General features: G+C 31.8%; 6 protein-coding genes across 11 annotated transcripts in view; 3 read left to right on the top strand and 3 right to left on the bottom strand.

Annotated features, from left to right (window-relative positions):
* Positions 1 to 7169, bottom strand: part of LOC125056983 — a 29181-nt gene extending 22012 nt beyond the window's left edge. The window contains exons 1-8 of one of the 3 annotated variants that reach the window (XM_047660384.1): positions 6929 to 7169; positions 6459 to 6660; positions 4745 to 6231; positions 4245 to 4352; positions 3607 to 3735; positions 3290 to 3433; positions 2561 to 2704; positions 1804 to 1944 (exon numbers count right to left, since the gene is read on the bottom strand). In XM_047660384.1, coding sequence (XP_047516340.1) covers positions 1804 to 1944; positions 2561 to 2704; positions 3290 to 3433; positions 3607 to 3735; positions 4245 to 4352; positions 4745 to 6231; positions 6459 to 6618 — 2313 coding nt within the window. In that variant the 5' untranslated portion in view covers positions 6619 to 6660; positions 6929 to 7169. Of the gene's footprint in view, positions 1 to 1803; positions 1945 to 2560; positions 2705 to 3289; positions 3434 to 3606; positions 3736 to 4244; positions 4353 to 4744; positions 6232 to 6458; positions 6661 to 6928 lie in introns of those variants that run through there. The other 2 variants (XM_047660385.1, XM_047660386.1) reach the window with 2 other exon arrangements.
* Positions 7170 to 7691: 522 nt separating this feature from the next.
* On the bottom strand, positions 7692 to 9606 carry LOC125056980 (coiled-coil domain-containing protein 25). Its single transcript, XM_047660379.1, has 4 exons — positions 9342 to 9606; positions 9170 to 9261; positions 8955 to 9101; positions 7692 to 8431 (listed from the first exon to the last, which is right to left on the bottom strand). Exons 1-4 carry the CDS (start codon positions 9412 to 9414, stop codon positions 8120 to 8122), a joined length of 624 nt encoding a protein of 207 aa, XP_047516335.1. The 5' UTR covers positions 9415 to 9606; the 3' UTR covers positions 7692 to 8119.
* Positions 9607 to 9759: 153 nt separating this feature from the next.
* On the top strand, positions 9760 to 10947 carry LOC125056982 (protein Dr1). Of its 2 annotated transcripts, none has more exons than XM_047660383.1 (4): positions 9760 to 9995; positions 10090 to 10358; positions 10436 to 10599; positions 10725 to 10947. In XM_047660383.1, the coding sequence occupies exons 2-4, from the start codon at positions 10118 to 10120 to the stop codon at positions 10860 to 10862; spliced, it is 543 nt and encodes a 180-aa protein (XP_047516339.1). In that variant the 5' UTR covers positions 9760 to 9995; positions 10090 to 10117; the 3' UTR covers positions 10863 to 10947. The 2 variants fall into 2 exon arrangements, with proteins under 2 accessions (XP_047516339.1, XP_047516338.1); XM_047660382.1 differs by having other exon boundaries at positions 9767 to 9995; positions 10715 to 10947.
* Positions 10830 to 13313, top strand: LOC125056981. 2 transcript variants are annotated; one of them, XM_047660381.1, is made up of 5 exons: positions 10830 to 10932; positions 11508 to 11654; positions 11849 to 12043; positions 12208 to 12292; positions 13177 to 13313. In XM_047660381.1, exons 1-5 carry the CDS (start codon positions 10930 to 10932, stop codon positions 13248 to 13250), a joined length of 504 nt encoding a protein of 167 aa, XP_047516337.1. In that variant the 5' UTR covers positions 10830 to 10929; the 3' UTR covers positions 13251 to 13313. The 2 variants fall into 2 exon arrangements, with proteins under 2 accessions (XP_047516337.1, XP_047516336.1); XM_047660380.1 differs by lacking the exon at positions 10830 to 10932 and adding an exon at positions 11068 to 11270.
* Positions 13238 to 16299, bottom strand: LOC125056979 (dolichyldiphosphatase 1-like). The gene is made up of 5 exons (XM_047660378.1): positions 16064 to 16299; positions 15879 to 15979; positions 15581 to 15759; positions 15129 to 15356; positions 13238 to 14784 (listed from the first exon to the last, which is right to left on the bottom strand). The coding sequence occupies exons 1-5, from the start codon at positions 16143 to 16145 to the stop codon at positions 14652 to 14654; spliced, it is 723 nt and encodes a 240-aa protein (XP_047516334.1). The 5' UTR covers positions 16146 to 16299; the 3' UTR covers positions 13238 to 14651.
* Positions 16300 to 18080: 1781 nt separating this feature from the next.
* On the top strand, positions 18081 to 22983 carry LOC125056376 (dnaJ homolog subfamily C member 7). Of its 2 annotated transcripts, XM_047659416.1 has the most exons (8): positions 18081 to 18318; positions 18653 to 18903; positions 19011 to 19209; positions 19530 to 19668; positions 20049 to 20166; positions 20470 to 20887; positions 21721 to 21899; positions 22177 to 22983. In XM_047659416.1, exons 1-8 carry the CDS (start codon positions 18251 to 18253, stop codon positions 22287 to 22289), a joined length of 1485 nt encoding a protein of 494 aa, XP_047515372.1. In that variant the 5' UTR covers positions 18081 to 18250; the 3' UTR covers positions 22290 to 22983. The 2 variants fall into 2 exon arrangements, with proteins under 2 accessions (XP_047515372.1, XP_047515373.1); XM_047659417.1 differs by lacking the exon at positions 18081 to 18318 and having other exon boundaries at positions 18615 to 18903.
* Positions 22984 to 23100: the final 117 nt, after the last annotated feature.

Raw genomic sequence — 23100 nt, 5'->3', positions numbered from 1 at the left:
AAAAAGAAAAATATTAACAACAGACTAAAAACTTAAAAGCTAATCTACAAATACATGGACAGCAAATAGTGATGTAAAAGGAAACACAAGATTTATACAAGTCACGATTGATCAGGATAGGATAAGGTTAAGAAATGTTTATGCAGAAGAGTTTTAAAAGATGATAGAGAGGTAGCCAATCGTACGGAGTCGGGCAGCGTATTCCACAACTTAATGGCGGAGATCATGAATGAATTGCCTAAGAAGGATGAAGTGTGAGATGGAATTTCCAATAAACATCTATTAGAAGAGCGTAACATATAGTTAGAAGGGCCTATATTTATACATTTATACATTTAAATAAAAAACTGTGATACTTTTTGACATTCAACATCTTTTGTCTTCAGTCACCGTGACCACGCACGCTGTAAAGCACGCGAAACGTCGGATAAATTTAAAATTATGTTAAATAGTTGTAAATTTATAATAATACATAACTTCAATCCGGTCAAAACAGTTTTTTATTTATTACAATGTCTTTTGTTCTTAAAATCTACTGGTTTTAATTAATTACAATTATAAAATAAATGTCAAAAAATTTGAGTATATTTCACATATTATGCTGCAATATTAGGTCCTTACATATGAAATTGGCGTTTTGTCGTACTGGCCACTTTGACCTCAAATATCTCCTCTTTGTTTATGCCCGCCTTCCACAACGAGCGGAACGGACCCATAACGGACTCCGCTATACTCGTAACGATGATTTTCATACATGTGCTTCCACCAAAGCGGAGACGAGCGCAGCGGAGAGAGCGAATTGAAAGAGTCACATATGAGGTTAGCAACTGACTGTTAGGTCAACTGACCGAGTTTCCCACGGAAATGAAAATGTATGAAAATTATCGTAACGAGTATAGCGGCCTCCGTAATGGGTCCGTTCCGCTCGCAGTGGAAGGCGGGCATTAGGGATTCCAAATTCAATTTTTTACAGCCCCAAGCGAAAATTGACTCCGAAATAGTTACTTGTGAGCGTTTGGTGGACTAGTGCCGGGTTCGATCACTACAACTTGACGGCTCATTGGTCTAGTGGTCAGTACCCCTGACTGCGAATCCATGGGTCCCGGGTTCGATCCCCGGCTGAGACAAACATCGATGTGATGGGTATTTGGTGTTGTGCTGAGGTCTTGGGTGTTTAAATATGTATTTATGTGTTTATCTATATATAATATGTATGTATATCCGTTGCCTAGTACCCATAACACAAACTTCACCAGCTTTGCATGGGACTAGGTCAATTGGTGTGAATTGTCCAATCAAAAAAAAAAAAAAACTTCCTTGAACCACATGGCAGATGTCTATTGTCAGCAACTGCAAAGCATGATGGGAAAGCTAGCTGTTAAACAACCAAGGCTGGTCAATCACTCTAGGGGACTGCTCCTTCACGACAATGCTAGAAATACTGCACAACAGACTACTCCCAAATCAGAGGAGCTTCATTTGGAAAATCTAAGACATCAACCATATTCCCCGGATCTTGCTCCAACAGGTTACCATTTTTTTCAAAATTTTAATGACTTCTTTGTAAAAAAATCAACTCTGATGGAGCAGTTTAAACCGCCTTCAAAGATTTTGTTGATTTCCTTCATGTTTTTTTTAGTAAAGGGATCGATGAACTTATGATAGCAAAATGCATATATGCTACATACTTTGATTAATTAAATATATTCGATTTCATGCCAATTTCCAATGTAAGGACCTAATAATAATTAAATATTTATAAGTAACGGTGATAAAAAATAATCTCCTTTATATTTTACTAACCACCGGTGTGTCTCCTTCTTTATAAGCGAGATAGTTGTGCACAGAGCCAATATGATTGTACCACTGAGTGACCTCCATTTGACACTGAGCACACTTTACAACTTCTAAGATCTTCACAGTATCCAACTCCTCTGAAGGGGCCTGGAAATTTATTGTAATTTGATTTATACAATCGGGGGGCAAGCGAGCCTATAGGAAGCCCAAATAGGGCTGTCATGCAGGAAATCCATTTTAGAGGATGCGTTGCCGACCTTGGAGGGAGGAGTATGCTCTTTTTTTAATCAATTTGAGATCTCGCAGGGAATATAGGGCCTAGTGAAGCGGACCGTTAAGACTTCCAGCCATCAAAGATATTGTGTCTAACAATAAGTTTTTAAGTCGTTAGCACTAAGTATGACACCCAAATATAAAATACGTTTTTGACATTCGGGAGTTATACTTAGTGTAGGAGAAATAAGGTTTAATTTACACTGAAAGGCCTGGGTAAATCTTATTTTAAACCTTCATATCAAACATTTTGAGTAAAAACAAGAAAATAGTATATAGAAAAGCATAAAGAAACTTCTGGTAATTACAAAGTTACCACTAGTTTCTAATTCAAATTCAAAATAATTTATTAATTTAGGTAACACAATGTACACTTATGAACGTCAATAAAGAAATACATAATAAATGTTTCTAATTAAAATTTACTACTTATAAGAAATCCAAGGATTATTGTATTTTATTGGTAAATAATAGTTTTTTTAATACTTACCGATTCTCCATCACAGCTGTTCACATGGCTCAAATATTTACTAATATCAGTTCGTTCTAATCCACATTTACCACAAACCAAAACCTTAAATTCAAGCAACATTTTTGATAGATGATCCTTAACTTGTTGTGCACTTGCGACATCCTACAAAAAAATAATATAAATTATAAAACTTATTTAATCTTTTATTTATAGATTTTATGGGCATTATTCATTAGTCCCATTGCACTTTTTTATCTAAAAAAATTATACGTAGTTCGTATCTCTGTCAAATTCTACCGATATCATGAAGAAATTAATTAGTTTTATGAACAAGGGGGGAAATTTATTTTTAATGGCCAATTAGATAATATTTTAGTTAAAGAAACATCTATAAGATACAATACAGAATAGTTACAAAATAAAAAGTGCTTAAAAATATTTTAGTCAAAACACTTAGGGAGCGTTCAAGTATTACGTCACGCAATTTTTGGAGATTATTGACCCCCCCCCCCATGTAACGCGCCGTAACGTTTTTCTGTACCCAAAAGTAAAACGTTTCGTGACCGCCCAGTGACTCTTTATACCTAAAAATTACCATTATGTGGTGTATAGTGCTAGAAAGTCGAAAATAATATTAACAATAACGCGTAATTCAATCTCCGCCTCGCATCGTTAGGTTTTACAAAAGAATTCGTTACGTAATACTTGAACGCTCCCTTATTTATTTGACATTTCCGTTTCACTTACCAAAGGTACGTCGCCTTCCTTCCATGCCAAGTAACTATGTTTTCTTGCGACATGTTCATACCAATTAGACTCGGCGATATTTTGGTGACATACGGCACATGTAACATCTGCTTTTTCTCTTTTACGAGGCACTTCCATAATAATCTGAAAAGCATATGCAGTGCAGTATCTTACCCACGAACCATCTGTTTCTAAGTCATAGTAAACTAAATCGATATATTTTTTTCACTATTAATTAATTCAATCGCAAGGAAAGGAAAGCACCTCGAAACTAATTAACTTTGGGACAAGTTAAAAAAGCATAAAATATAACTTACTTTAGGCAAGCTATCTGCATCACGACTTGGTTTTTCAGAACCATTATTAGAAACAGTTTCTTGATGCACAACAGCATTTCTTGCCTTTTTGATTTTTGGACTACCTTCGGAACCATCTCGCTCAGTTTTCTGAAACATATAAAATAACATTTTAGAATTATTCTCTCTCTCTGAATATATTTGTATGTTGTAATACTTATATGAATATATTTTTTTTCGAATCTTGTCCACCCAGAAGCATAACACAGGATCCCAAACATACTTTCTGCCAGTCGAATTTGTATGGAAATGATCACCTCACACTACAGCTCATATCGCAGGTTGAGTCACAAAATGCTTTTGTCAGGAACCGAGAAAGACTCCAAACTCGCTTTAAAAATTAATGACTACTAATAATTCCCAGTGAATCCAAATTTATGATAGATTAGAAAAATACGTGTATTTTGTCGATAAAGTATGTATGTGTAAAGAGTGCCAGATATCACTCCCCAATTATATCTTACAGCATATTTATATCGAAATATTGCTATTTTTTCTAGACTATGAAGGCGACTTTATATTGCCATTTGAAAAAGCACCGCTTTAAGTGAAAAATAGTTGTAGATTCATTTTTATGAATATATATAAAAATGACTTACTCTTTTTTTCTGTTTTCGGGTGGCCTCTGGCGATACAATCTCAGCCATATCTTGCATTTTCGAAGATATATTAACTTGTAATTCACAATTCTTGTTTTCGTCTGAAGTCTAAAAAAATAATAATAATGTCACACTCACAAAATGTATTAACCCTATTGTATGCATAAATTTAAGTAATTTTCACATAATATGTAACATTCCATAAAATTTTAGTTATTTTCTATTCAATCTCTGCTCATTCTGAATTAAGTAATAGAAATTGATTTTTTTCTGTTTTAATATTTCTTGCCCTGTTCTTTGTGAATATGTTTTTTAAATAGTTACTGTATTTGCTTGTAAAATACATTAATATAAACCAATTAATTATTGGTTAACACACAATCAGTGGATAAGTTCAGCTTACTCTAACTAGCTAAACTACTTATTGCTCTCTTCACACTTCCACAAAACGTAAAATTGCTATTTGCTCCGGACTAATATTTTACTTACATAATACTTACATAGTTAACTGTATTGTTAATTTCTTTTGTCATTTGACTATCGTAATAAATAGGCACTTCAATTTCAATCAAAGTTGGTTCCAATATATTTTGGCTCTCATCAATATCATTTGATTTGAATTCTATTTCTTCATTTACACAAATGTAATCACACTCACTCTTATCATTTACACATTCTTTATATAAATTTTGATTATTTATACTATTAGTATCATCGTCACAATAAATACCAAAAATAACATCCAACGAACATTTACTACTCTTTTGTTCCCAGAAATGTATATGTTCTAGTTCTTCATCATAGTAGTTAAAGGAACCAAAATCGGAACAAACACAAAAAATCTTTACTTCATTCACTTCGTCTTCATCTGTGAGATTTATGTTACAATCTGTTATAATTTCTTCAACAATCTCTGTAACAATTTCTTTATGGACTGTTTTTCTAGCTTTAATAGTATAAAATTTAGGACTTTTTTCTCTTTTAAGTTTTAAAAAATTATATTCCTTGTCTCCTCCAGGCTTTTCTACACCTTGAATATGAGATGTACATTGTAAAGTATGCTCAACAGTCACATTTTTGTTATTTTGTAAATACTCTTTTAGAACCATTGCTACTTTAGTTACAGAATCATTAATGGGTAAAATTTGTCCAACACTGCATTTTTGTTTGTCTATATTAATAACTATTTCATTCTTTTGATGGGAATCTGCTATTGGAGTAAATTGACTTTTTAAAATACCTTTTTCACTATCTTCAATTATTTTTTTATCCTGAGGACTTGTTTCATTATTACAAAAAAATGTTTCTGTTATATCAAGTCTTTGAGGACATTTTCTATGATGTTCAGTAGTCAATAAAGTTTCTTGAGTGGAAATCTCATTATCTTCTAAATTTACATTACTTTTTACATTTTCTTCATCTTTCTTTAAAGATTCAACCTGTACATTATCTTGCCCATTAGTAAAATTAAGTGTCCTATTATTTATTGTCAGAGATTCATTTGGAACTGGTACAAAACTTGCAACCTCTAAATCAATAATAGTCAAATTGTTGGACTTGTCAAGATCAATTCCATTTGGTGATATTTCCCTTACACTGTGGTTTGTATTTTTCATGAATTTTGTATGAATTTCATTTTTTACATTATTATGTTGCAATGGTTTTGGGTCTTGATTTTTAGCATTACTTTTATTTGCAGAAAGTAATTCTGAATCTAATTGAGGTGTAGAAATTTTTAACACATTCTTATTTCGATGGTCAGAGCTGTTTATCTCCAAATTAGATGAAGCAATTGATGGTACATCTTCAACTAGAGAATCTATTGAATTTGAATTTGAGAAGGTTGGGCTTAAAAATAGTGACTTTTTCATTAAACTTGCAGTTTTCATAATAGAACTGTCATTTAAATTTAAATTTGGTGCAACCAATGATGTATTTGAGGTGACACTATTTCCATATAATTTAACTACATGGTTTGATGGTCCACCTGCAATAGTTTTAAAGAGCAACATATACAAATCAGCATTCCATGGCTCCTTCTGAAGGAAGTAGTTCAGATTAAGATTAAAATCTATAGCTCAGAGAATATATTAGCTTTTAAATTTGATGAAAAATTTTTGTTGTACCATGTGACTTAAGTAAAACATAAATCTATGCATACCATAAGGATTGGACAAAAGAGATGAGAAGATACATGCAAAAAATAAAACCTACCATCGGAATATGATTTCTGAACATCCAGAAAATTGCCTATGTCTCCAAGAGAAATACCAAATTTATCCAATAAAGCTTTTGGTGGTAATACTAACACCTCAGGAGTCTCATTATCAGATATTGGATTTGCTTTTCGTTTTTTCATGTTTTTAGAACTCATTATTTATCTCTCACAAAATTGACATTTAGAAACCTGAAAAATCTACAATAAATATAAATTATAAAACCAAACACTAAAAAACAATCTTACTTTTTAGAAAAAGTATAATGTTTAAATATGTAAGACTTGGAATCGAACCTCGATTAGTGAGACGTAAAAACTATGAACCACGTGTTAAAGTATCAGGCTAAAATTGCGTAACAAAATATGGTTAAAATGTCGTTCTTAATAATACATAAAAATATTTTAAAAAAAATTGTAAATGTTTTACTACAAAAGTTATAATAAGGAACTATCTTTAATAACTTACCATAATCATCTAGTTCTTGATGAATGGTTTTCATAAAAACTAATTTGTCATTTGTTCGAATAAACTTCCAAAACTTCTATATTATGTTAATTAAAAATTACACAATCAATAAAAATAATAATGTAGCACATTTGCATAATTTTATAACTTCTACATTAGTCCTAAAAATTAAAAATCATGGTTTATATCTCTATTTGTAAAAGGTTCATTCCCCATACACTAGTAATACTAGTTTGGTAGAATATAGATTAAATATTATATGTGTAAGCCTAAGCCTTTATCAATGTCAAGTGTCAGGCTTCATAAATGCGAAGACCACAGCGAAGCTATACGTATTACGTCTTACCTAATCTGTAGTCTTAAACGTACGAGAAGCTACGTAAGCGTGGCCGTAAGGGTAAAGATGCATTTTATTTGACTGATATTACTCGTGTTTCATTCCTAACCCTATGGACATATAACGGTTTACTATAAAGCCGACATTGATATACAAATAACCCAAGATGCACAGTCTCGAATAAAAGTAACGCTCGAAAGTGTCCCGAAACACTATTTCTGTCCCTTTCTATAGCAGTATATGTTACAAGCATATATTATTGCAAAATCAACCTTACACGAATTGCTTAAAGTTGTTATTACAACGCAGTGTATACGTATTGAGTGGAGTCGAACATGACTTTTTTACAACGGAATTTACAATTTTACGTCGACATATTTTTCCTTCACTATCATACTCGGGAATTGAACCAAATAAAACACGAAAAAATAACACCTGAACTTTAATAGCTTCTATTGATATAGGCAATTGTAAGGATCTTTTACAAAAATATTGTAAATAAAATGAAAAGAAAACTATCAAGTGTAAAAGTATTTTGGATAAAACATAATTGGCCTAAAATTATTTGCTCATATTGAGCTTCATTTCTTCGAATACAAAAATGTATTGTATTTTTTTTTTAATTTAATTACTTAAATTTAATGGGTTTAATAAAAATAGTGGGCTTTATTCAATGTCTCAGTATTGCAGCCCAATCTCCACAATGACTAAGCTTATAAATATATAAATAAATCCAAAGTTGACACACCCAACTGCAAACATTGGATGCTCAAGAACTGAGACAGAAATGAAAGTATTTCAGTTAGCAATAACTTAAAAATATTAAAGAAAAGAATCAGGAGAGTAAGTAAGTACTACATAAAGTCATCAGAATCATTGCCATCATAATTTGTTGTCATATTTTCAGGTTTCATTAATGTAGAGTAACTTTTGAGCTCTGCTTCATCTTTCTTCCGCTTTTCTTCTTCCTTTTCCTTTTCTTTCTTTTCTCTCAAAACTTTCTTTTTGTCTTCTCTTTCTGATCTATCTCTTGTTTCTCTTTCTTGTCTAAGGTCAGGAAATGCTTCTTTCTTAGTCTTGTTAAGTCTATTAATTATATCATTACATCTTTTAGCCACTCTAACTTTTCTTACATCTCTATCTTTATGAAATGCAACTTGACCTACCTAAATAAAATTAGGATTTAATTATTAGAAATAATGAAATTGTATCAAAAACAAGCTAATATACAAATGTTACAGATAACCCATAAAAAAATGCTTGCATAAAATAAAATAATTTTATTAAAATTGACACAAGGATATTTTCTTAATGTTTATCATATCAAAAATGAAGGGGCAAATAGTTTGGAGGCTCACCTGATGTTAAGGGATATGCCCATGGACATTGCCAGTGGTATCACAAGTGTGAGGCCAACCTTTCAAGATTTGGTATGCTCTTTTCTTGAAGGACCCTTCGTCAAATTGGTTTAGAAATACCTCAGTAGATAGCTGATTCCACTTAGTGGTGGTGCGTCATAACAATTGCCTTAAAAGTGCTCAGTGGTGGAACTACAGACGTAAAGGTGATACAGGTGGAATTTTGTATTCTACCTTGACATCCGATGATGAAACTCTGCTTCAGGTATTCATCCAAACAACACTTTCCACAGTAAATGTGGTATAAGATCCTCACAACCTAATATCTTACCTCCATGCTAGGGGTTTTCTTCAAATTTGACCACATTGTGTACACAATATCGATGTCATTCATTTTATTGCCCATAATGGAGTTAGCCTTAACTAGTTGACATGCATCATCAAGAACGGAATTGGGTATATCATCTATAGTTTGACCCTGAAATAAAACACATTTATATACTTTATGATTTATAATACATTATTATTTCGGGAATTCTTACTTACAGCCGATAACCTGAGATACACGTGAGCTGATGATACTTTGTCAACATGAAACCAAACATCTTCTGGCCAACCCCATTTAATCAAGTCTTCATCTAAAATAAAATGTTACTTAGAAGTTGGTATATTTGGTGAATACTATTCAGCTAAATATAAATACATATACAAAAATTACTTTCATGTTTGTCGGCACCCATAAACAGAGTAACCTGTGGCGATACCACGTTACTTGTAAAAAAAAATACCATTTTACTATAATATATTATACATTTAACCACAAAACAATTCTAATAACGTTCTAAATTCAAATGTTACGAAATTATGCAATGAAGCTACGCAAATAAATTCACAACAATTTGACGATCGTCTGAATTTGGTTATCACTTATCAGTCTCTACTCTCTAAGGTCTAACTCTCTACTTCTAGATGTAAACAGAAGTCTAAGCCTAAAATTCGAGTTTACTAAAGTCTTCACTCTTCAGTCACAAATCTGTCATAAGTCATAACTGGGAAAAGAGACTGAATACTGATGTCGCTTGGTAAATGGTAACCATAGATTAACTAACATGCGTATTGGTATGACATTTCTGTCGACTAATCACTAGTTTTAAATGTGTCAATATTTTTTAATTAGTTATTAGACGACGAAAATAATTTTAAAAGCTGTGGTGCTTACAACTGCTATAGATATTGTAACATCACTAAAAAAAATCTATTCTGATGTATAATTTAACTATTTCTAACAATGTGGATGAGATAATATAATATTAATTATTATATTATAACTTACTCTCTTCTTTCTACACCTCATATTAAAAATAAACTACAGGTACTTTGCTGTCTAGTGCTTTTGATACTAAAATTCAAATAATGCCGATGTTGAAATTTAACAGTTAGACACTAACTTTAATTGATTCTTACAGGTGTACATGTAAAAGAAATAAAAAAGTTATGGGCAGCCCCGAACGAGAACTTTGTCCACCGCCATCTGAAGAAGATGAACTAACACTGCCTAGAGCAAGTATTAACAAAATGATTAAGGAACTAGTACCCTCAGTAAGAGTGGCTTTTGAATCAAGAGAATTAATTTTAAACTGCTGCACTGAATTCATTCATCTAATAAGTTCTGAAGCAAATGAAGTATGTAACCAAAGCAATAAAAAAACAATAAATGCAGAACATGTACTTACTGGTAAGTTATTTTGTGCAAAATGAATTATAGGCCTTATCATCTAAGAGAAAAATAAAGTATAATTCTAATATTTTCAGCCCTAGACAAGCTAGGTTTCAGTGATTACACAGTAGAAGCTGAAGCTGTATTAAAAGATTGCAAAGCTGTTGCTGCTAAACGAAGAAGGCAGAGTACTAGGCTAGAAAATCTTGGTATTCCTGAAGAAGAATTATTGAGACAACAACAAGAACTTTTTGCTAAGGTGCCTTGCTTTTGAAATTTCATACTAGTTATAGTAATGTTACAAAATTTGTTTCTTTGCAATGAAATCATTTAAGAATTTATTATTCTGTGTGATGTGATACTAATATTTATAGGCTCGTGAAGAACAAGCTAAGCAAGAACAACAGCAATGGCTATTATTGCAGCAACAGGGTCTTGTGGGGCCTGAAGGTGCTCCACAAACATATATACCACCATTGGTTCCAAAACAAGATGATGAAGATGATGACTACTCATAGCTGACTTAGACATTAAGAAAAACTTATTGAAATAAATGACATTTGTTTTAAAATAAACTAATTCATTTTCTATGGTTAGAAAAACAGTATTGCTACTTAATTTTATTTCATTATCTATAGTAAACAAAGAATCCAGTTAACATTTCTACTTACCTTCTTTATTCTTTCTCTTGTCATTTACCCAAAAAATGAATTTGATTAATTTCACTTAGTAAAGTGTAATAATTAAATTAAATATGTCTGTGTTTAATTTGTTGGTCATGATATAATCCTGCACTAAAAATTATTCCAATAATATTTATAAGCCTACCTGATCTTTAAAATGAACAGTAAATACCAACAGAAAAAGAGAACAAAAAAGCCAAAACACCCTAACTTCCTAAAATGTAACTACTCAAGAGCATCACTAGAGGTAATTTTTGATACGGTATTCATAAGTACCTAGTAAATAGTTTTGGTTGATGACCCACAAGTCTGCATAGCACAGGTGGCTCTATGTTCCAATCCCGAAGAAACTATATAATATAAGTTAATGTATTTATGGCTAAATTGTTTTACAACTCAATAAATGTATAGTTTAGATGGAATTTATATATTTTTAATCTTGACTTACTAATGTGACTTACGAGATATTATTTATAACTTTCAGAATATTAACATATTAGATGATTCGTTACATCATTCGCGGCGATGCGCTCTTGTAGCTAAAGATTCCGAATGGATAGACATTATAGGAACACCTTCAAATAACACAAACTTAACAAATTATTGTAACACTCCTTCAGGAGAAAAAATTGTGAGTTGCGTTATAGTATACCCTTTCCTAAAAAGCACTCAATTCTGTTATGATCTGATCGGGCCCATGCTGAATCGTTATTTAGTATTTGATTGAAAATACCAAAGGCTTTCTCAAATTTTTGTAGGAAAAATAATATGTTTGGGTTGTTAATAGAAAAAAATATATCTAACAATATATTCACTTTATTAAAGGCACAACCGGAAAACGAATCTCAAATTCAGCCATTAACTCTTATGTTTCCGAACTTATTACAAGAACCGGCGGGAACCTTGGAAGCTATTGCTAACAAAACTCTATCCACGACAGAAGTTACCAAACATCTTATTGGCCACAAAGCACACTTTGAATTTCTGAAAAAAGTAAACCGCTTGATACCACCAGAAAAGGTAGAAACTAGAAAGATGTTTTTAAAATTCTGTTCTCCCAATTCGACTTTTGATTGGAATTTATTACGTTTTCGGCAAAAATTTATTTTGTGTTTTATTAATAATAACTTCTTCAAATGTATACCTACTTAAGTAGTTTTGTTTGATAGTATATCTTCTTCCAGGAATGGTTAGCACAATTATCCGAATGCAGTAACTCTACCGATTCCAGTGACTTCTCGGTCAACGACAAATGCCTATCCTCTGCAGGTAAATTTATTTTTATGAACCCAAAGTGAGCCTTGGCTTTCATAACTAGAGAACGCCACCTTTGCCGATCGGGCTCGCGTATATCCTTCTCCACGGCGACGTTTCAACTATAACTCGTTATACCGCGATACGTTTTTTTAACATTACTTCTTAGCTCTCTTTTATCTATTTAGCAAATTATCTAGGGTTCGCTACTCAGCTCCTCGATCTCCTCGTTTTTCCTAAGCTTCCATCTTCCCTCTTTGTCGGGACTCGGGCCTAGAATTTTTCACAGAACGTTGATGGCCTATCTTAACCGTCCTTATTAAAAGAATTTACGCTACGTTCTTTTTGCTATAAGGTTAAATTCTTTTTAAATGCAAGGATGCGGTATTTCCTCGTTTCGTCCGCTATTTTCTCGCAATCCTGGAGTTTACCATTTTCAGTTTCGCTTTCTCTCAGGTAGGTTCCTGACCTACTTCTTTATTCGTGGTTTTGTGCTCTTCTAAAGGTTTTCTGGTAAGTAAGTACCTCAATTTCAAGTCTAAAAAAACCTTAGCAATCTCCAATTGTAATTGCCAATTCGGTAGATATCACTCAGTTTTACATCAATGATATCTGATTTGTGTTCGATATTTTTTATTTTGTTTACAATGCTCATTTTGGTTTCTATCCTGAGTAAATAGTGGTCGCTGTCGAAGTTCGCTTCTGGAAATACTCTCTCATCAGGAATAAAGCTCATGTATCATTGATAAGGACATGGTAAATTTTGTTAATAGTTATGCCGTCTAGTGATTTCCAGGTTCCGTTGTAAAATGTTTTTATGAAAGTACATGGGACACCCGCAATTAAGAAGTTGCTCATACCTATTACTATTTTCATAACGTGGTAATTTTCTTTTCAAGGTAAACCTATGGATGTCGAATTGCACTCGAAATATTCATTAATAAGTAAAAGTAGCAAAAATCTAAGTAAATAAATTTATTTGATTGAATATTTTGCATACAACTTTTAGAAAATCAAATATAATTCTAGTCATGCGATTACACTTTTATAAAATATAACAAATGAAGTATACATAAAAGATATACCGAAAGGGAAACTACTGCACAATCTATATACATACATACTATATGTCTCAGAACCAGTTTTTTTTAATTATATTCTTATTATTAGATAAGTTATCATTGAAATAAAGGAAATCTTTATATTGTCATTGTAAAAAATAGTAAATCAAGTTTTGAAAATAGGAGCTACCTAAGCTCCGTGTCCGTACCAAGTTATGTTCCGAGACTGACATATTTAATATTATTTTACAATACGACTGGTACTTAAGTGAAATGTATGTATGTCTTCAATGGATAAAATAAATAGAAACCTGTACTGTCAGAAAAGTTGCTTGTAATGATAATCCAAGAAACCTAGGATTATCACAAAACATTTTATTGGTGGAGTTGTTACTCTATTATATATTATGTGTACTAAACACTAAACAGCGGATTAGATAATGTTTGAAATTGTTTAGTCCTATACTCATACTTTAAAAAAATATGTAAGAAATTATCACAAATTTCAAGTGATTTCACACCATTTGTAGTCTTCATAATATGTTTTATAACAATTTGTATATTAGCAGAAAATATTCAGCCATAGTCTATTGATATAAATTAATAATATTTAATTATAATACAAAATCATACCTACCCAGTTTAGGGTTTGAGACATTTATTGAATTTTTATTGCAGCTTTTTAACTTAATACATATGACAAAATCCAAACATACATTTAAGACTTAATAATAATAATTTTTATATACAAGCATAATTTTGTAATGAAATCATATAGTTCCTGTTTTAAACAAATTAAAATTGTGTGTAAACACTCCAAACAAAAATGTTTTACAACCTGCGAGAATTTATAACACCTTTTAGTGATATGTACATATATCGATACCAAAAACATTGTTTATTGTTAAAGATTATTAAAAGTCAAACGTATACACTGTACTGTACCAAGCTTATTTTCTAATATTACTTATATAATCAACTTTTGCTAGCCTTCATACACCTTGAATACATTTAAATAGATCTAATAAATACAAAGAAATAACAAATCTAAAGGAAGACATTAAAATAACGAATCGGAAGAACTTAATCACCAACATATACTCAAAATTACATTAAAAAAATGAATTCATTTACACTACTTAAGTATGCCTAAACCTATGCTGTATGAAAATACCTGTATAAAAATATGTAAATTATCCATATGTTTTATATAAAAGTATACCGCCCATAAGCACTAGAGCTGAGGCGGTAAGTAATCGTCACGCGCGTCCTCTGTTCCGACAAATGGAACTGTCGCGAGTGAAGGCGCACCGTCATCGAACAGGTTTTAATGCAGCTAACTTTCGTCCCCGAGTTCGCGCTTCATGTCTGGATTTTGTATACTCAAAGAATAAAACATTGGGAATAAGCGTTGTATCTCTTATCATCAACATTTCACAGACTTTTCTGTAAATAAAAAAACGATTTTGATTAAAAGCCGCTTTTGTTTTAATACAATAATATTACTATATTTTTCAGTGTATTGGATTTGACTAAAAGTAGTCCATACTTATTGTTAGTGCTTATTAAAAAGTTACCTAGTGCTTAGTAAAAGAACGGTGTAGGAAAATACACAGGCTGTATGCTCCAGCATTTATTGGATTTTGGCCAGAACATTCACCATATCATTAATTGGACAAAGCTGGACACTCACAATTTCACAGGTAAAAATATGAGTATCAATAAACCATAACATATGAAACTTAAACGAAAGTCTACACATTCATGCTTGTTAAAATAAATATACTTACAAGTTAGCAACTTGTGGGAACAGTGGTGTAAGAATTCTATGCACAACACCAAACCATAATGTTGCATTTATAAAACCAACAATACCACCATAGATCACCTGTCTGTATGTGTGATACTCTAGGTACACCCTTCCGATACTGACAATCAAAGATAACATAAAACAGCTGCTTATTATTATGACCTTTCCCACTATTGACAGAACATTGTTGTTGTATATATGATGTAATCTAAAACAAATAACATGTATTATGGAATACAGAGTACTAAAATAGTAGTATGAAATTGGGATTAAATAATAATTTTATAGATTAATATAAATGTAATTTTAAAATATAAAAAGAGCATAAGAGTAAAGTTTTTATATATTTAAATTATATTGTGAAGCAATATTTAAAAAAATATTTGCTGTATATTTACATTCTTAAATAAAATTATGTTTTTTTAAACATACCTGAATATGAAGAAATATAAAACATAGAAACTAAAAAACCAAATAAATTGTGAATGTGAGGACGGCATTCCATACTCATTGTATAAATTTCCTCTTGATAAAGGTCGCTTCTCACAAAAAATATGTTTCAATATAATATTCATTAATTCATTAAGCAGAGTTCCTATAAAGAATGCAATCTGTAAGAAATATATATTATTCAATATGGTAAAAGGACGGAGTATGATAAAAGAGTACGAGATTGACCAATTAGTTTGATTTTAACAAATAACAATATCGTAATAAAATAAATATTTACAGTGTGAAGATCTCTCCGAAATAAAATCAAAGTAATGAAGCCTGATCCAATTCCAAATGGTGCCAAACTTGTTATAGCAAAGAATTTTCCCCACAAATCACCTGAAACGACAATTCAGCATTGATTAGACTTTCTCCATATACTGAAAGTATTCTTTAAAATATACAGATTATTATTATATTTACCTTTTGGATACTCGACCAACGTCAGGGCTAATGGTTGCCACTCAATATCGCTTTTTTCAAACTCAGCCATTGCTCTCAACATCAGTACATACTATTTATTGACAACAGTTATTCGAAAAGTAAACTTCATTTTTAATACTACACTAATTACACAAAATTAAGCGTATTTAAGTACCTTAACCTCAGAACTAGAAGTCAGATTAGATTAGCACTCAGAAATAATAATTTATAATTTTACCCACAGAGTAATAAAAAAGATAATCGGATACAACCGCGCGAGACAATGATTTATGACTACAATCTGTGATCGAATGACAGATGCAAGTAATTTATATTTTCTCCTTAGAAATATAAAAAACAAAGTAAGGAAAATTATGTTAGTCCTTTATTTTTTTCAGTTTCCTAACGCGTAATGAAGTCAGTTCAAAAAGAGAGAAAACGACGTTGTCCTGTTAAGCCGGGCGCATACATACTTATTCCGGATCAGGTTTCCGTATCAGGGTTTCAGATTCGGAAACCTGAATGGTCCGCGTGCATACAAAATGTTCGACAAGGCGCACACCGTTCTTACTTTTTCCGGACAGAAAAAAACCTGATGTTCGGTTCGGAATTTCGCCGTGCGTTCGTTTTGGAAGAACGGAAAAAACCTGATGACGTCACCCCGAACGCAGCATTCGCATACATTTTGACTCGATCGCCGCACACGTACGGAAATTTTCATTCAGAATCGCGTTGGCGCTGTGCTGTGTACGACGTGTAACGCTCTCCGTCAGCTGATTAGCTTTTTTATTTTATCTCGTATGCTATTATGAAGCTCATCAAAGGATTTCATTGACATCCTGTAATATTTGAAAAATTCTTCTGGGTATGCCCGTAACTTTGCTCTTTTGACATAGAATTGACTCTCAGTTAATCTTTGGGTATTCAGTGGATGCACCCAATAACGACGTTTTATGCCCTTTTTGTCTAGCGCCAATAAAAGAGCAATGAGCATCAATTCGTCTTCGTCGTCCATACTCGTGCGTTATCAGAAGCGTCTATGATCGAACTGATCGTTTAAATTCCGAATGCAAAAAACAGAATGTGTGCGCTCTCCACACGGAATTCTTGATTAGGAAACCTGATCAGGAATCAGTATGTATGCGCCCGGTTTTAGATACATTTAGGTAGGTACTAGGTTGTCAGTAGTTTTCTTCTTAAAATATGTTGTTGAAGTGAAACTTCTTTAGGCGCATGTCGGTAATTTTTTACGGAACGTCACGAATATGTGCAGCCTATTGTCGAAGATAAGGGAGAGAGCTATTGAGACCGATTGAGAGAGAGTGAAAAGGGCGAATTACCTTATAGAAATTTTATATTTAAAATTTCGTAAAGAAAATTTATGAAATATTAGAATGGATTAAATATTTTATGCAAAATTATTTATTGAAATCTCTTATGAAGAATTGTAAATTAAAATGCCACGTGTTTTTATTATCGAAGAAATAAATTAAAAAAATATATATAATTTGTTTTGATTTTCAACACTTAATATTTTAATGACAGTTAAATTCATAACATTTCTCCTATTTATCCCTCTTATCCCTCTCTACCTCTAAAGTCTCGGAAATCTGAAGTTTAAGATTTGTATAAATATGAACAAGACTTAAAAATTAGTTTGCCAAAGAAGTACTTCTGACACATGTACGCATGCACTTTTTCTCGTTTGGGTTCTAAAAAGTGTATGGGATTTTCACCATCTAATTAATTACACTAGACATCATGCCACAATTTACAGTTTAGAAAAAAGAATACCAACAAACAATGATAAATATATGATTTGCGGGTTGCTTCTTTTTTTTAACATCGTCGTTTATTGATAAAAATAAATTATCGCTAAAACCAAAAATAATTAAAGTACATTTATTTTCTTTTCTAAAAGTATTCCTCAACAGTTGACTCAAAAGATATTAATATAGTATAATAGTAAGCATATTACTAACTTCTGATCTGTGATTATGATAGCTCCGCTGGCAAGCAGTGGGCAACACTGGGTGCCGTTTAAAAAGCCAATATCTGTGGACAAATTAAAAATTACTTTCTTGATTTTTTTGGTATTTTTATGGTTCCGTGTTGTGTCGCCAAATAAATAACTTGCAAGTGTTTTATTTCCGTAAAGCAGTGTAATTTTAAGTAAAATATACAAAAATGGCAGCATCTGAGGTTGCAGATTTGGATCTCACAATAGATGACTTAGTGCCAAAAACCCCTGAAAAGTAAGAATGTATCTTACATAGTACTTTAGATTTTCTTCTGTTTTCGTTCGCAAATCTAATCCATAGTATATTATTATATTTTCAAATTTTTAAAGTGTTGTTGAGATATTAATCTGAACATGTGGGTAAGAATTTAAAGGCCCTTGACATTTGACCTACTTGTTTTGCATTTCTTTTGATATAATTAATACCTAATTCCCCCTTTTTAACGATTCATAGTTATACTTCACTCTTTTAGAAATCATGACGAGATAGAATATGCGTTGCGCCTATTAAATATAGTATTGTGGATATATAAATAATTATGATTCATGCTGTATATTATATTATTCAGGTTGGCAGAAGAGAAAAAAGAAAGCGGAAACCATTTATACAAATTCAAAAATTACAAAGGAGCTCTAGCTATGTATGAAGAGTCTATAAAGCTGTGTCCAGAGAATGCTGCATACTATGGAAACAGATCTGCTTGTTACATGATGCTTGGCATGTATAAGAAAGCTGTTGAAGATGCTCAGAAAGCAGTTGCACTTGATTCTACATTCACAAAAGGGTATATCAGAATGGCAAAGTGTTGTATTGCATTAGGTAACTATATTATGTACTATTTTCAATTATGTGTATATAATGAAAGTTATACCAATTAAATTTTAATTTTAAGTTTATAAATAAATTTGCATAAATATTATTTCCAGGTGATTTATCAGGGGCAGAACAAGCTATAACCCGTGCCACTGAATTGGGTGGTGCTGACTGTGCTTTGAATGAGAAGCGAGCTCTTGAATCACTTCGAAGATTACATGAAGATGCCCAAAATGCTATGGAAGCTAATGATCACAGACGTGTTGTGTTCTGTATGGACCGCTGTCTTGAATATAGTCCGTCTAGTTCTAGGTTTGAACTCTATATTTTATAAACCTACATAATTAGAAATAATGAGAATATCTTCTAAATTATATAATATTTTCTTGATCCTATTTCCAACCAATATTTATATATGTTATGTGGTACCCATTAACATGAAACTTTGGTACAAGAACCTTGCCTTAACTAATGCTTAATGCTTCTATGTAACTTCTATATTGATGAACAGCATGTTGCCATATAACGTCTGGTGTGGTGTCAAAAATCTATCAAAGCAAATGTTTTATGATGTCACCACATATATAGCTATAAATTTTCTAAAGAATTTTTTAAATTACATTCTGTTTCAGAGCAAAACTTATAAAAGCAGAGTGCCTAGCAATGCTTGGTAGATGTCAGGAAGCTCAAGAAATTGCAAATGATTCCTTGAGATTTGATAGTTTTGATACAGAAGCCATTTATGTTCGTGGACTGTGCCTTTACTTTGAGGTATGAACTTTGTTTTATTAAATAGATTCTACAGTGACATTTTTATAGACCTAAGCCTGATGCTATCAATAGGTTTTGTTTATTTGGACGTGGCAAACTCTAACAATTGTTTTAGTATTTACAAAGATTGGAGTATTATAGCCTACAAATTTCCTCATCCTCATTTGAGTTGGCAGAGTATAGAACCCAGGGCTTCTCACAGGCCCAGAAATTTCATCGCTCACCTATTTTTGGGCATTGCCAGAAACTTATAGCCAAAACTTTTAAGTAATTTAATAAATAAAACTGTTGTAACTGTATTAGGTAGTACTACTATTAATTTAAATGATTAATGTGTATTAGATACTTTGAGGGATTTATATTGTAATTTAATATTATAGGATAAAGACGAACAAGCATTCAAACATTTCCAACAAGTACTGAGACTAGCCCCTGATCACAGAAAGGCAATTGAAACCTACAAAAAAGCAAAGCTCTTAAAACAGAAGAAAGAAGAAGGTAATTATAATTTTTTATCTTTTGGCTTAGAATTATATTTTTAGTTTTACTGCCAACATGTATATTTACTGTATTATAACACAATTTATTTAAGTTCATAATTTATGAAATATCACTAATGTAGGTACCCCTTAATAAATTTGTAGTTAAGGATGTGTAGTCTGACAATTTTTAACATAGAACTGTGAGGGGTTTTACTTAAATATTAATAATTTTATCCATACCAATAATGAAAGTATTCCAGCTGCACTCATAGTGATTATATTATAAACATGTTCTAATAGGACATATTTGACATTACAGGAAATGAAGCATTCAAAATGGGTCAATGGCAGCAAGCATTACATTTATATAACGAAGCTCTCACTATTGACAAAAACAATCGTAAAGTTAATGCTAAACTATACTTTAACAAGGCTACAGTGTGTGCCAAACTTAACCAGACAAGGGAAGCTGCAGATGCTTGCACAGCTGCTCTTGAATTAGATGAAAACTATGTAAAAGCCTTATTACGTCGCGCCAAATGTTACACAGAACTTGGAGAATTTGAGGAAGCAGTCAAGGATTATGAAAGATTGTACAAAATCGATAAAACAAAGGAAAACAAGCAGTTGTTGCATGAAGCAAAGATTGCGCTTAAAAAATCAAAACGCAAGGACTATTACAAAATTCTTGGCATTGAAAAGACGGCATCTGATGATGATATTAAAAAGGCGTACAGGTAAGTTATTCTTGTAAATTTAAAATTAGTTTCTGTTTTGTTGCTTGGAAAATATAAACCACATATCCTATTGGAACAATATTTCCATTGTGTTTTTAATCTTTGTGGTTTCAGTATATCAATTATAAAAATAATGCTATTTGGTTAACACTGATAAGGGCATACTGCATCCTTTATACTCCTGACTAATTTTTCATTTATAAAAAAAAAATGTTAATATAATAACGATTATATAACATATTAGCTGTCTGTCATTGCTTAATTTTTATTTTGTAAATAAAACAGCCTTTATAACTCAGCGATAATGTAGCATTCTAATGGTGAAAGATTGAGAATTGTTCCAGTAGTAGTTTATTTAATACAAAAACACTGTCTGCGTTATATCATCTGGTGTGGGGGGTGCAATCCAAGAGTACTCTAAGAACTCGGTTTCATTGTACCTATGGGATCTGTGCGAAGGTCAAGGTTGTTTGCGATGCCAAGGGCCAGAACCAGTCTCTTGCACAGATCAACGTTAACAAAGACGTTGGGCCTACTGAATGTTGTTTCCAACACTATCAACATATTGTATATGTTCAGTAATTATATACTTTATTATATTTTATTTTGTCTCAACATTTTCGTATTGGCCTAATTTGTAAGGATAATATGTATGTATAAATAAAGAAATAAATCTGTAACCACTGAACTACACTTTTGACATTAAGGCAGTGGATGTGGGCTATCATACAAACATCCACCAAGTTTAAGTACAAACTAATTGCTTGGCTATATCCCATATTAACATAGAAGCGAAACATTTGCACCTGAAATCATTATTATAAAATTTTTAGAAAACGTGCCTTAGTCCACCATCCAGATAGACACGCGAACGCATCGGACAATGAACGCCGTGAACAGGAAAAGAGATTCAAAGACGTGGGTGAAGCTTATGGCGTTCTCAGTGACCCCAAGAAACGAGCCAGATATGACCATGGACAGGATTTGGATGATGATGGTTCAGGCGTTGGAGGTATATTTCATACACTTCCTGTCACCCATAGATTTATATTTGTAGGTAGTGAAAAACCCTGTAAAGAAGCATGGGGCAGATATATGTTTGTGTTTGTTTTATTAATCATTTTTATATTACAATAACATTTCTTCGTATTGCAATCTTCTGTAGCAAAATCAGATGAAAGCTTTATAAATATATACCCAAAGTATTTCATTACTACACATTACTACCCTCGAAGTTGGTGCATTTAGCATATGTCAACAACAATGCTTCTAAAATCAAATTGTTTCAGATCTTGACCCCAATGTTGTGTACCAGACGTTCTTCCGCGGTGGAGTGGATCCCCAATTCAATTTTTCTCATGGAGGCTTCCCTGGACATGGATTCAGTTTCCAGTTTGGTTAAAATATCGCCGCCCTTTCATTCCAATATAGTATCGGCAAATATTACTTTAAAACTCAAAAAATAGTCATCTTAGAATGTTTTAATTTAGTATAGATTCATTAAAACCTTGTAAACATTATCACATAGATTGAAGAAACACTATCTATGGCAATAATTTCTAGAAAAGTGCAAACTCTTGCATCTGATCATCTATCTTACTGTAATCATCTAATCGCTACACAATATGTTTTATATGAATCCTTCTTACATAATTAAGCCATTTTCCATACTAAATGATGTTTAGATGTTTTCAATGACGCTTCAGTCTCTTTGATTAATGATTATATTTTAAATGAACAATATAAAAATTAGGACCAGATTAAAATTGCACTGAAACTTCTCTAAATATTAGGCAATTTTTATTAGAAGTGGACTGATTAATTATGTGATATTGCTTTTCTCAACTGCCATTATCATCTGTAGTGTGTTTCATATTTCGGCTGGGCACCATTATTAGGAAATTAAATATTGACATGAGCAGGGAAAAGGGATAAATTTCAAATTTATATGTAACTTAAGCTTGAATCCATTTAACATCGATGATTAAATAAATATTTTTTTTGTGAAATTATAATTGTTCCTCATGGTAAGCTATCATCAGAATGTTTCGACGCGGTATTGTTTCATATATGTACTAACAATATTTTAATACCATTATTAAAAATTAATTTAAAAAAATTAGCCTATTTGAAGAACACAATAGTAACCAACCAATGGGATCATTTAGTTTAATTTTTAATTAAGATTTGAAAACGACAGTTATAATTTGTAA

The sequence above is a fragment of the Pieris napi genome, chromosome 15 (assembly GCF_905475465.1).
Source record: "Pieris napi chromosome 15, ilPieNapi1.2, whole genome shotgun sequence".
Classification (NCBI taxonomy): domain Eukaryota; kingdom Metazoa; phylum Arthropoda; class Insecta; order Lepidoptera; family Pieridae; genus Pieris; species Pieris napi.
The sequence above is the reverse complement of the archived record's forward strand: the minus strand, read 5'-3'. Positions and strand labels throughout refer to the sequence as shown.